Here is a 13514-nt window from a genome sequence, read left to right on the forward strand (position 1 = left end):
GGTTTGAAGGTCTACTGGGTCATCATGTGAGAAGCAACCCTCTGTCTGAAGCAATGTATTGCCTGGTAGTATTGTCATTCGAATTCGGGACCTCATGATTTGGAACCCAAATACACTCATTCATCAAGGATCTGTTCGGTGCTGAATGTGGGTGTTTGTTTTCTGAGCCACGAGGTCTCGAATTCGAAAAACAATACTACTGCCTAGTAGTGTGCATCAGCCCTGGAATGTTGAATGCTGACATTGGATTGAGGTTACTTTTCATGTCTGAGTACTTTGGGTTTCAAGATCGGGATTATTTCTGTAGATTAACTGTTATGGTTGACTAACATTTTTTTAAATTGTTGAAGTATTCCCAAAGCATGGCTTTTTATCCCATGCTTCATTATATTTCCCCCGAGACACTCACATGACATCCTGACATACAGAGGTATGCCACCATTTTAGATCCTATTCCTGGGGAGAGAAAAAAAAATACTCTCTTCCTAATGATGTGGTGGATTAAATGACCACTATCGAGAAAATCGAAAATTTGAATACGTATAAAAACATACAGATAAGAAGTAGGTTTCTTCCAGAGTAAAATGAGCCATAAATTACTTTTCTCCTATGTTGCTGCACTTGCAGTAGGTAGTAAAAGTCTGACAGAACTCATCTTCTCATGGGGTATTCTCAGGGTTCTCATGGGGTTTTGGACTGGCCCATCTCTTCATGGGGTATTCTCAGGGTTTTCTCTATTTTCAAAAGCACTTGGTGAATGGCAGTTACACCATCCAACTGCCAAAAAAGGGCACGGTGGGCAGAGAGGCTGGGCAGCATCTTTGTATAGATGATTTTTGGGGAATGTCTTTATAAAGAATAAAGGCCATGCTGAGAATCCCTCATGAAGAGATGGACTAGTTAAAACCTGTCGGTTCTGTCAGATTTCTACTACCTACTGTAAGCAACAGGGACATAGAAGAACAGGAATGTATGTCTCATGTTACTCTGGAAGGAACCAACTTCTTATTTGTATGTGTTTACATGTATTTTACATTTTACAATTTTTCGCAATAGTGGTCCTAATTACATATATATATTAAAATATAAGGGCTTAAAGAGACACTGAAGCGAAAAAAAAATTATGATATTATGATTTGTATGTGTAGCACAGCTAAGAAATAAAACATTAAGATCAGATACATCAGTGTAATTGTTTCCAGTACAGGAAGAGTTGAGTAACTCCAGTTGTTATCTCTATGCAAACAAGCCATTAAGCTCTCCGACTAAGTTAGTCGTGGAGAGGGCTGTTATCTGACTTTTATTATCTCAACTGTAAGTGGACTGTTTACTTTTTCTCTGCTAGAAGAGAGGTCATTAGTTCACAGACTGCTCTGAAAGAATCATTTTGAATGCTGAGTGTTGTGTAATCTGCACATATTATAGAATAATGCAATGTTATAAAAAACACTATATACCTGAAAATAAAAGTATGAGAATATTTTCTTTGCTGCTAATCTTCTAGTAATTATTCATAGTACACAACCAATTCACTATACAGTATCATATTTTTTTTTTCGCTTCAGTGTCTCTTTAAAAAACACAGAAATAATAACAAACTGGGACTTCTTGGAATATTTATTATTGAAATTTGTTATAGTTTCAAACAGGAACTCCTAGGTATAGTCCAAAAAAAAATAATATAGGTTTAAATGTACCTTGTAACAAAGAAGCGCAGTCCCATGTTACAGGCCAAGGACTAGAGTAGAGATCTCTCTGGATCAAACCAGCAAAAAGTATATCTTTATATAACGTTTAATGGCACCAGTTAGTTTTGGATCAATACATTTTTGTTAATGGATACCTGGTGGATCCAAGTTTTTTACTTATTTTACGTTGTGTGATCAGGCCATACTGTCATGATGAAATGCCTGACACACTACAGATGCCAAAGATACAGTATATATTGATCACATAAGCTTCCTACGCATGCACAGTCACATACTCACCAACATCAAACTCAAATCCATGTTCTTGGAAGGTGTGACAGCTTCCTCCAGCTTGGTCATGTTGCTCCAACACAAGGACCTTCTTACCAGCCTTGGCAAGCAGGACGGCTGCCGACATTCCCCCAATACCACTGCCAATGACCAGGGCATCCAGGTTTGGGGGGATCTTATCCTGGGAAAAACCTGTTCTCAATAAAGAGAAAGAGTCAAACATGGCAAAACATCTATAAGTAAGATTACATTATTTGATATAAAGGTGCGCTTAAAAGTACACACTTTATTAAAATGACATAAACAAACACAGACTGTTGAAAACTGTTGGGAAGAGGCACCCAAAAATGTGAATAAAACAATAAAAAAAACGGTTATAAAGGGAAGTAAAAACTCGAGATGCTAGTATAATATTGCCCCTGTTTAACTTTCTAGTAAGGCCACATCTGGAATATGGAATTCAGTTCTGGGCACCACATTACAGGAAAGATATTGCAGTTTTAGAGCAGGTGCAGAGACGAGTAACAAAATTGATACGTGGGATGGAAGGTCTCACTTACCAAGAAAGGTTAGATAAACTGGGTTTATTTAGTCTAGAGAAAAGACGCCTTAGAGGGGATCTAATTAACATGTATAAATACATCAGAGGGCAATATAATAGCTTGGCGGATGTGCTTTTTGTCCCTAGGCCTTCTCAAAGGACTAAAGGACATGATCCGCGCATGGAGGAAAAACGTTTTAGCCATTTATTTAGGAAAGGGTTCTTTACAGTAAGAGTGATTAAGGTGTGGAATGCATTGCCACAGGAAGTAGTTATGGCAAACTCTATACCTGCATTTAAAGGGGGCTTAGATGCTTTCCTTGCATTGAAACACATCCATGATTATAATTACTAGGTAATGCCCAGTGGTATTTATCCAGGGATTTTATCTGATTGCCATCTGAAGTCAGGAAGGATTTTTTCCCTTTTGGGGCTAATTGGGCCATGCCTTGTAAGGGGTTTTCGCCTTCCTCTGGATAAACAGGGATATGTGAGGGAGCAGGCTGGTGTTGTACTTTGTTTTCTGGTTGAATTCAATGGACGTACTGTATATCTTTTTTTCAAACCAAATAACTATGTAACTATGTAAAAGGAGAGGTACCTTACCATTCCTGAAAATAACAGCCAGTCACTTCTTTGGACATTATAAATTAATTGCACATAAAAAGGGTCCTTTTTATGTGACTCTTTAGTCTGACATTTGTCAAAGGTGTACAGGCAGATATAACCCTTTAGTGTCTACAACAGCTGTTTGATGCCACTCAAAAACATGAGCTCTGGAAAGCATCCTGAGTTTTTTTTTTCCCTACTAAAGCATCCCAAAATTTTTATTTGCATTAGCTGCATTGGCTTGGCATTGAATACGATTATTTAACTTGTTGTCGATGAGTACTCCTAAGTCCTTCTCCAAGTTTGATGTCCCCAACTGTATCCCATTTATTTTGTATGGTGCTAGACCATTGGTACGACCAAAATGCATGACTGCACATTTTTCTACATTGAATTTAATCTGCCATTTATGGGCCCATATAGCCATCCTATTCAGATCCTGTTGCAATATGACACTATCTTCCTGAGAGTTGATGATTCTGCACAATTTTGTATCATCTGCAAAAATAGCAACATTACTTTCTACTTAATCTACTTGGTCATTAATAAATACATTGAAGAGTACTGGACTCAGTACAGACCCCTGTGGGACACCACTGCTAACAGTCACCCATTTCGAATAAAATCCATTGACCACAACTCTTTGTTTTCTGTCCATTAGCCAGTTCCCTATTCATGCACACAGACTCTTCCCCTGTCCTGCATCCTCATCTTTTGCACCAGACTTCTGTGGGGAACAGTGTCGAAGGCCTTTGCAAAGTCCAAGTATATCACATCTACAGCATTCCCAATATCCACATTAGTGTTCACCACCTCATAAACGCTGAGCATGTTAGTCAAACAGGACCTGTCTTTAGTAAACCCATGTTGATGCTGAGAAATAAGATTATTCTCTGCTATGAAGCCTTGTATAGTATCTCTTAGTAATCCCTCAAATACTGTGGTTATGGTTAGGCCCAGAGGGACCCCTCTGGCCCAAGGGCCCTGCTGCGGTCACAACTTCTGCATCCTCTATTGCTACGCCTCTGCAGTTTGGCATCTTTTTATCTATAATAACATATTGGACTTGTTTCACTAAAGCGTGCTAAGTGTTAGCACGCCAGTGAAAAACCCCTTAGCACGTGTAAAGTGCCTTTGCACGCACTAATATGCACGCAAACTTTTAAGCACGCAAAGTTTAGCGCTGCACGGTGTGTGCAAAATGTCACACCGTCCGCGTGCAAAATAGCCTGATAAGCGTACTTTGCACGCAGCCGGTGCGACGTTTTGCAAACCGGTGTGCCGTTTCACACGCACCAAATAGCACGCGATCAGTAACAACTTTGCCCATGCAAACTACTTAGCACCCTACTTTGTGCAAAGCTTTTAGGCATGCTAACTATGTTAGCACGCTTTGGTAAATCAAGCCCATTGTGTTTGGGTGAACTCAACCTTATCTCTAAGAAAACTTTAAAAGGAGAGTTTTAGTGAAACTTTTGTTTTTACTTTGGATAGTGCAGAGACTGATTGGGACCTGCTATAGGTTTTTACTGCTATCTCTGTCCCTGCTGGAGATAGTCCTTCTCATCTTCTGCCTAAAGGCTCATACACAGGCTTGAAATTCTGGGCCAGGAAAGTCATTTGGGGTGAATCTAGCATGTGTATAGCTGACACATCATGCTATTTTTCCATGGCTAATGGGTAAAGGACAAGCAATGAATGAGGGCTATTGTTTTCTGTTTGTTACCCATTGTCCCATTTCCCCTCTCGGTAGAATAGAGCTTATTCGCAAAACCGTTACCTTTTATGTGTACCTGTGTTTGTGTGGTGATTTCTTCCCCACTAGGAAACAGAGGTTCGATCTGCCCCGTCTCTGTCAGAGAGACACGCCTAGGTCGTATCAGGACAGAGCGTGAAGGAAATTCTGCCACATGGCGAAACAGAGAGCAGAGAGCGATCCTAACTCATTTCCTCACTGCCTACAGCTGAAATCCAAGATAACAGTGTTTTCCTAGATTACAGTTACTTAATGGATACCCGAACTGAAATGTGACATAATGAGATAGACATGTTAATGTACAGTGCCTAGCACACAAATAACTATGCTGTGTTCCTTTTTTTTCTTTCTCTGCCTGAAAGAGTTAAATATCAGGTATGTAAGTGGCTGACTCAGTCCTGACTCAGACAGGAAGGGACTACAGTGTGACCCTCACTGATAATAAATTCCCCTTTTTTTACCTCTTTCTTGCTCTCAGAAGCCATTTTCTGCTAGGAAAGTGTTTTATAGTTGGAATTTCTTATCAGTGAGGGTCACACTGAAGTTACTTCCTGTCTGAGTCAGGACTGAGTCAACCACTTGCATACCTTATATTTAACTCTTTCAGGCAGAGAAATAAAAAAAGGAATACAGCATAGTTATTTGTGTGCTAGGCATTGTACATACACATGTCTATCTCATTATGTCACATTTTAGTTCGGGTATCCTTTAACTACTTCAGCCCGAGAGCAATTTTCACATATAGGCGCTGCTCCGATTCATTTGCCAATAACTTTATTACTACTTATCACATCTAAATGATCTATATATTGTTTTTTTTAGGACAAATTAGGCTTGTAGTGTGTGTTAATTTTGTTTAGTAATCACCTTGTTTTCTATGCATTTTAAAGGGAAAATAAGGGGGGAAAAAGAAAAAAACTATTTCTCCAATTACATCCATTATAGCTTTACATTAAACAGTGCTGACTATAAGTTAAACCCACTAATTTTATTTGCTCATCCATCCTGGTTATTGCAACATTTAGATTATGTTCCTAGCACAATGTAAGGTGACAATATTGTATTTGGAAATAAAGGTGTCTTTTTTTCTATTTTTTGTTTTCTCGTTGTACACTATCCTTGATTACAAGGCCTTATTTTGAAAAATAATAGTAATATACCCTCATGGTATACATATTTAAAAAAGCCAGGTTCCTAAGGTAACAATATATGTTTTTTCTTTTTATATTCTGTCACATTGTTTTCATTTTACAAGTCTTTTATTTTGGTACAGAATATGCAAAATTTAATTTCTTTTGATTCAGTTTGTGACTTAAAAGAATACAAGAGACATGTGCTTAAACCCTAAAACTCTTTAAACTCTATTCTACTACCTATCACGATTAACATGATACCACATATGTCTCTTGTAGTGTTGCTTAAAATTTTTTCCCAAGTTTGATCAAAATTCTGAAAATTACTTTTTACGTTTGATTGAGTTTGTCCCTACCTATTTTTCATGTGACGTGGGTCACAGCTTTTAGACACACCAAAAGGAATTCTACAACTTGTCACGGTTAAAATGATACCACATGTGCCTCATTTAGTAACAGGGACCTTATGCCGATCGGCGTTAGGCGGTCCTGGGGCTGCCACCGCGTCCACACCCATCAGCGCGACGCGGTCGGCAAGTGGTTAAAGAGAGACCCTAGGTGGATCCCTCAGGCCAAGAGGCCCTGGTGTGGTCGCAACCTCTGCATCTCCTACTTATTACGATACACGTTATCAGTTGCCCGTATTCCGACTTGGGCGCCCGCTTGCTGCTACTTTGTATTGATGTCAATGACAGTACCCATTTTGTCCACTAGCAGCTGGCACCCAAATTGTCTATCTTAGTACAGAGTTTTTAACTTCCCATAATCTTTGCACATTAAATCGTTCACAGCTAATTATCATTTGTCAGTAATCATTTCTACACAATAACTTCATGTAATGTGTGTACTTAGCATTAAGGTGGCCACTAACGATCCAATTTCTAGCGAAAAATTGTTGGAGCGATCAGAAATTCTGATCGGAAGTGAAATCGTTCACTACACCATCAACAAACCAATCTTTGCTTCCTTTCTATCACAACCAAGAAGAAAATCCATATTTTGGTTAGACGAAAATTCAATCGGACGATTGTTTTTATAATCATTCGTAATCCATTGTGTCTATTAACAGAGATTATTTACAACCAATCCGATCAGAATTTCTGATCGCTCAAACGATTTTGCGCTAGAGATTGGACCGTTAGTGGCCACCTTTAGGTTGCCCAATTGAAGCAGATTTTTCTTTTCCAGGTACAGGTAATCCCCTACTTACAAATGACTCGAGTTCCAACATTTCAGAGATACAAACCAAGTTGTCTACATGTACAAAATGTGAAAAATTGATTTTTATTACAAATTTTAGTTCTTACGTATTATGTTATTATATAAACTGTCATAAGTAACACTTTGAAGTAAACCTGCGACGCAAGTAAAGAAAGATTTGATACTTACCCGGGGCTTCCTCCAGCCTCATGAGTACCGCTGAGTCCCTCGCCGTCCTCCCAAGTGCTTGCGTTCTTCGTCTATCAGTGCCGGTAATCTGGCTCAGCCGTGCCAGTCTGGCTTTTCTACACATGTGCGGAGGGGCCACTGCATGTGCAGAAGAGATTGACTGGCGAGGGGCTCCGCTGTGTTTATGAGGCTGAGGGAAGCCCCGGGTAAGTATCAAATCTTTCTTTATTCTTGTCTCAGTTTTACTTTAAAAGAACTATACTATTCAGGTAATCTCCGGTTAATGAACGAGATAGGGACTGTAGGTTCATCCTTAACCTGCATCTGTTCTTAAGTCGGAAGTCAATTAGCTATCTCTATCCCCTGTACCTCCTCTGTGCCCCCCCCCCCCACCCCTGTGCCTCCAGTGTCCCCCTCTTTGTCACGTCTGCCCTCTGAGCCTGCTTAGACAAGTTAAAAAGTCATTTTTTCTTTTAATTTTTGAACCACTTAATGACAAGCTAACTTTTAAAAATGTCCTGCTAGGGCTTCTTAATGGCTCCAGGACGTTTTCATAAGTCAGACAGTGCTGCTGCCGCTGTGCGTGTGCATGTGCGCGCTCCCGTGTGTGCATGTGTACGCTCCCGCGTGTGCATGTGCGCGCTCCCGCGTGTGCATGTGCGCGCTCCCGCGCGTGCATGTGCATTCCCGTGGATGTGAAAATAATGGGGAAAAAAAACACCAAACAAAAAATGCACCTTTATTTCTAAACACTATATTGTCACCATACTTTGTACTAGGAACATAATTAAAATCTTGTGATAACCAAAACAAATAGGCAGATAAAATGTGTGGGTTTTATGTATAGTAGCAGTGTTTATATTAAAACTATAAGGGATGAAATCGGAGAAATAGTGTATTTTTTTCATGTTTTTCCCTTTAAAATGCATAGAAGAAAGTAATTACTGTAAACAAATATCAACCCCAAAAAGCTCAATTGGTGGTGAAAAAAACAAGATATAGATAATTTAATTGTGATTAGTAGTGATTAAGCTATTGGCAAATGAAAGGGATGAGCACTGAAAGGTGAAAATCGCTCTTGTCCGTTAGGGTAAAAAACGCTTTGGGGTGAAGTGGTTAAAATCATTATTTTCAAAAACTACAAGTCTAAATTGAAAAAAAAAATGTGGGCATGTTCCCATGGAAACACTGAAGGGCGAGTCTTTCGTTCTACCTGTACATCCAAATCCAGAGTTGTCCGAAAGTAATGTATCCATGTTTCACCATGTTTAGCACAGGACTCAACTTACAAACAAATTTAATTTACAATCTCCCAAAACAGACCCTGTTTGTAAGTAGGAGGCAGTCTATAAATATAGACATCCGATCGCTAATGTTATGTACCACTGACAACGCCAGCCTTTCACTCCCACTTATCCTCCCCGTTCCCTCTCTATGCACAGAGCAACATGCTGATTGTCAGACTCATCTGAAACGGTGCTGAAATGGGGGTTGCCCATGGAAGGGGGTGACTGCAGTATATTGTAAATCAGGGGCGGTGCTAGGATCCTAAGAGATCCAGGGCACTTTTGGGTACTGTCGGAAAATAGGTGTGGCCACACACCATAATGTGGGTGTGGCCACACAACATAATGTAGGTGTGGTCAAGGGTAGAGCCAAATTTACATGAACTTAACAGCGGTCTAAGTAAGCCTGCCCAGCAATTTTAATTTTGGATGAAGCCCCTTCTCCATTAATATAAAAAAAATGCACCGTATCACATAAATAGTCAGAGTCACTTAAATATAACTAGGCAGAATTACCTGGCCTCTGTGCTGGCTGGTCTGGCTTTCTGGTGGGCGGGCTGGCCTGCCACCAGGTTATCTAGCAATTCCCCCATAGCATTCCCTGACCTTCTGGTGGACCCCTTCCCATTCTCCCACCCCACCACAACTCCAAGCATGCCCCATAGAAGAACCACAGCTCCCTGTGTGCACCTATAAAGGCATCAAAGCACCCAGCATGGCACCACAGCACCCAGTATGCCTACATGGAGGCACCACAGTGCCCAGCATACCCCCGACTGATGCACCACAGCTCCCAGCATGCCCACCATTGAGGTACCACAGCTGACTCTGCCTGGGGGACATCCGGGGCACCCCAGAATAGATCCGGGGCACGTGCCACCAATCTTTGGGGCTAGCGACGCCCCTGTTGTAACTCAGATTGCAGATAGAAAGGGGCTGCCACAAGATTACTGACCTGGAGGCAAAAAGTATAAATCCAGCCTTCTATGAGAGGGGAAGGCAATCCTGTACGCACCTTGTTTGAGCACTCTGTCTCTCGTCCTCTTGTCGGTGACCAGCGGCTTTGGTGGCCTCACGCAATCCTCCCGGAACAGCGCGCCCCATCCGCAATAGAAGCGCAGGTAGAGATACAGCAGCAGCACAGCTCCGGCCAGGAGGGCACACGCTGTCCACAGTGTCATTATTGGGCGCACCTACCAAACAGCTACGTACACACTGCACACTACCAGCAGCACAGGCAGCAAATGTGGAGTGCTCAGCTACAACACAGACAACACAAGACTAAACAGAAATGTGATCACAGACTAAAGTCTTCACAGACAGGCAGCAATCACTCAAAAATGCACATGATCCAAAGCAAAACCATATTAAATCAACCCTGCTCGCCACAAATATATTATTTACACTTGGCTCAAAAGGTTAGTGTTCCTACAGAACAGAGACTTTGGATCCACACTGATATTTCCCTACGCAGCAGGCAAACGTCAGATATGTTCACACCCAAGTACTGTAGAGAGGGCAGGGAAATTGCCACACACTGGCTGCACATGCCTGTCACTTGTAAATGATTGGGAATTAAACAGTACAAACAGTACAATACCACAGCTAATCCAGTGAGCCTGAAAGCCCCTGTGCAGTGTGGGTACAGAACGGAGTCACCCCCCATCGTAAGATTAACATTTGTGTTGCTTTGCAGCCTGAAAGTAGCTGAACATATAGAAAAAAAAACTCACAGAATGGAACTTAAAGCGGATCGGAGATGAAAAACTAACTATAAACAGTAACTTGTCTATATATCTCATCTAAAGTTTAGATAACATATCTAGCTGCAAACAGCTTCAACAGTTTATGATTATTTATTCATGTGATACAATGAGGGCAGCCAGGTTCTGTTTGTCACGTTGTCACTAGTGTTGGGCGAACACCTGGATGTTCGGGTTCGCGAACGTTCGCCGAACATGGCCGCGATGTTCGGGTGTTCGCGCCGAACTCCGAACATAATGGAAGTCAATGGGGACCCGAACTTTCGTGCTTTGTAAAGCCTCCTTACATGCTACATACCCCAAATTTGCAGGGTATGTGCACCTTGGGAGTGGGTACAAGAGGAAATTTTTTTTAAGCAAAAAGAGCTTATAGTTTTTGAGAAAATCGATTTTAAAGTTTCAAAGGGAAAACTGTCTTTTAAATGCGGGAAATGTTGTTTTCTTTGCACAGGTAGCATGCATTTTGCCGCCATGCAGTTATAAATGTAATAAAGATAAGAGGTTCCATAAACAGGGACCGGCAACGCTAACCCAGCAGCAGCACACGTGATGGAACAGGAGGAGGCGCAGGAGGAGAAGGCCACACTTTCAGACACAACAACCCAGGCCTTGCATGAGGACAAGAAGCGTGCGGATAGCATGCTTTTTACCACCATGCAGTCATAAATGTAAAAAAAGATAAGAGGTTCCATAAACAGGGACCGGCAACGCTAACCCAGCAGCAGCACATGTGATGGAACAGGAGGAGGCGCAGGAGGAGAAGGCCACGCTTTGAGACACAACAACCCAGGCCTTGCATGAGGACAAGAAGCGTGCGGATAGCAATGCCTTTTGCCGCCATGCAGTCATAAATGTAATACAGATGAGAGGTTCCGTAAAAAGGGACCGGCAACGCTAACCCAGCAGCAGCACACGTGATGGAACAGGAGGAGGCACAGGAGGAGAAGGCCACGCTTTGAGACACAACAACCCAGGCCTTGCATGAGGACAAGAAGCGTGCGGATAGCAATGCCTGTTGCCGCCATACAGTCATAAATGTAATACAGATGAGAGGTTCAATAAACATGGACCGGCAACGCTAACCCAGCAGCAGCACACGTGATGATGGAACAGGAGGAGGCGCAGGAGGAGAAGGCCACGCTTTGAGACACAACAACCCAGGCCTTGCATGAGGAGAAGAAGCGTGCGGATAGCAATGCCTTTTGCCGCCATGCAGTCATAAATGTAATACAGATGAGAGGTTCAGTAAACAGGGACCGGAAACGCTAACCCAGCAGCAGCACACGTGATGGAACAGGAGGAGGCGCAGGAGGAGAAGGCCACGCTTTGAGACACAACAACCCAGGCCTTGCATGAGGACAAGAAGCGTGCGGATAGCAATGCCTTTTGCCGCCATACAGTCATAAATGTAATACAGATGAGAGGTTCAATAAACATGGACCGACAACGCTAACCCAGCAGCAGCACACGTGATGGAACAGGAGGAGGCGCAGGAGGAGAAGGCCATGCTTTGAGACACAACAACCCAGGCCTTGCATGAGGACAAGAAGCGTGCGAATAGCAATGCCTTTTGCCGCCATTCAGTCATAAATGTAATACAGATGAGAGGTTCAATAAACAGGGACCGGAAACGCTAACCCAGCACAGATGTTCACTGTTCATGTTATGGAATGAGAAATCAAAACGCTCATTACCCCCTACCAATTCGACCAGTGGGTGCAGGATCTGGGGAGCCAGGCCAATCCAGAAATATACACAGAAGGATCCGCAGGCCAACAATGGTAGAAAATGCTGGTGATTCTTTATTCAGGAATTCCACAAGGCAAATGTAAAATCACAAGGTTCAACTGACGCGTGTCGGGCCTACAATCTGCCATTCAGTCATAAATGTAATACAGATGAGAGGTTCAATAAACAGGGACCGGAAACGCTAACCCAGCACAGATGTTCACTGTTCATGTTACTTGGTTGGGGTCCGGGAGTGTTGCGTAGTCGTTTCCAATCCAGGATTGATTCATTTTAATTTGAGTCATATGGGCTGCATTTTCTGTGGAGAGGCGGATACGCCGATCTGTGACGATGCCTCCGGCAGCACTGAAACAGCGTTCCGACATAACGCTGGCTGCCGGGCAAGCCAGCACCTCTATTGCGTACATTGCCAGTTCGTGCCAGGTGTGTAGCTTAGAGACCCAATAGTTGAAGGGTGCAGATGGATTGTTCAACACGGCTACGCCATCTGACATGTAGTCCTTGACCATCTTCTGCAGGCGAGCGGTGTTGTAGGTGGAACTGGGCGATTGCTGTTCTGTGGGCTGCTGCATGGGTGTCAGAAAATTTTGCCACTCCAAGGACACTGGCGATACCATTCCCTTGTGGGCACTAGCTGCAGCTTGCGTTCTTTGTTCCCCTCCTCGTCCTGGGTTTGCGGAAGTCAGTCTGTCGGCGTGGAACTGGCTAGAGGAGGAGGATGTCAATCTCCTCTCTAATGTCTCCACAAGGGCCTGCTGGTATTCTTCCATTTTGACCTGTCTGACAGTTTCTCCAATGAGTTTGGGAACATTGTCTTTGTACCTAGAGTTGAGCCGAAATTTTCGTAATTTCGCATTACTATAATTACGCATGCGAAATTTGCGATTACGATGCGAAATTACGGTAGCGTAATTGCCATTAAAATCGTAATTGAAAATACCGTAAGCGTAATTTTCAACGCGTAATTTCGCGTTTCGTTCATGCCGTAATTTCGCATTAAACGCTACCGTAATTTTGCGTTAAACCGTAACGCTCCGTATAATGTAAAAAAGCCGCCGACTTTAAGGGTTAATAGCAAAGCCCCCTTAAATGCCAAGAGCCTCAAATTTGGAGAATATATTAAGGAGATCAGACCAATGGGGTTCCTTCTGATTTGAAGGAACCCCATTGGTCTGCTAAGGACCAATGGGGCTCCTTTGAGCCCAAATTCAAAGATGCTTCTCAGAGCACTGAGCTATATAGCTCAGAGCTCTGTCGGGTCCGTGCAGCGCAGACGCGTATGCGGTGGCTGAGCGGTGAGTGACGTCGG

At 42.6% G+C, this 13514-nt stretch overlaps 1 protein-coding gene across 1 annotated transcript in view; it reads right to left on the reverse strand.

Moving 5' to 3' along the window:
• LOC137542549 (all-trans-retinol 13,14-reductase-like) overlaps positions 1-10130 on the reverse strand; it is a 56945-nt gene extending 46815 nt beyond the window's left edge. The window contains exons 1-2 of the mRNA XM_068264557.1: positions 9709-10130; positions 1989-2171 (exon numbers count right to left, since the gene is read on the reverse strand). Of these exons, the coding sequence (XP_068120658.1) occupies positions 1989-2171; positions 9709-9874 (349 nt within the window). The 5' untranslated portion in view covers positions 9875-10130. The remainder of the gene's footprint in view (positions 1-1988; positions 2172-9708) is intronic.
• Positions 10131-13514: the final 3384 nt, after the last annotated feature.

This window comes from Hyperolius riggenbachi, chromosome 12, assembly GCF_040937935.1.
Source record: "Hyperolius riggenbachi isolate aHypRig1 chromosome 12, aHypRig1.pri, whole genome shotgun sequence".
Classification (NCBI taxonomy): domain Eukaryota; kingdom Metazoa; phylum Chordata; class Amphibia; order Anura; family Hyperoliidae; genus Hyperolius; species Hyperolius riggenbachi.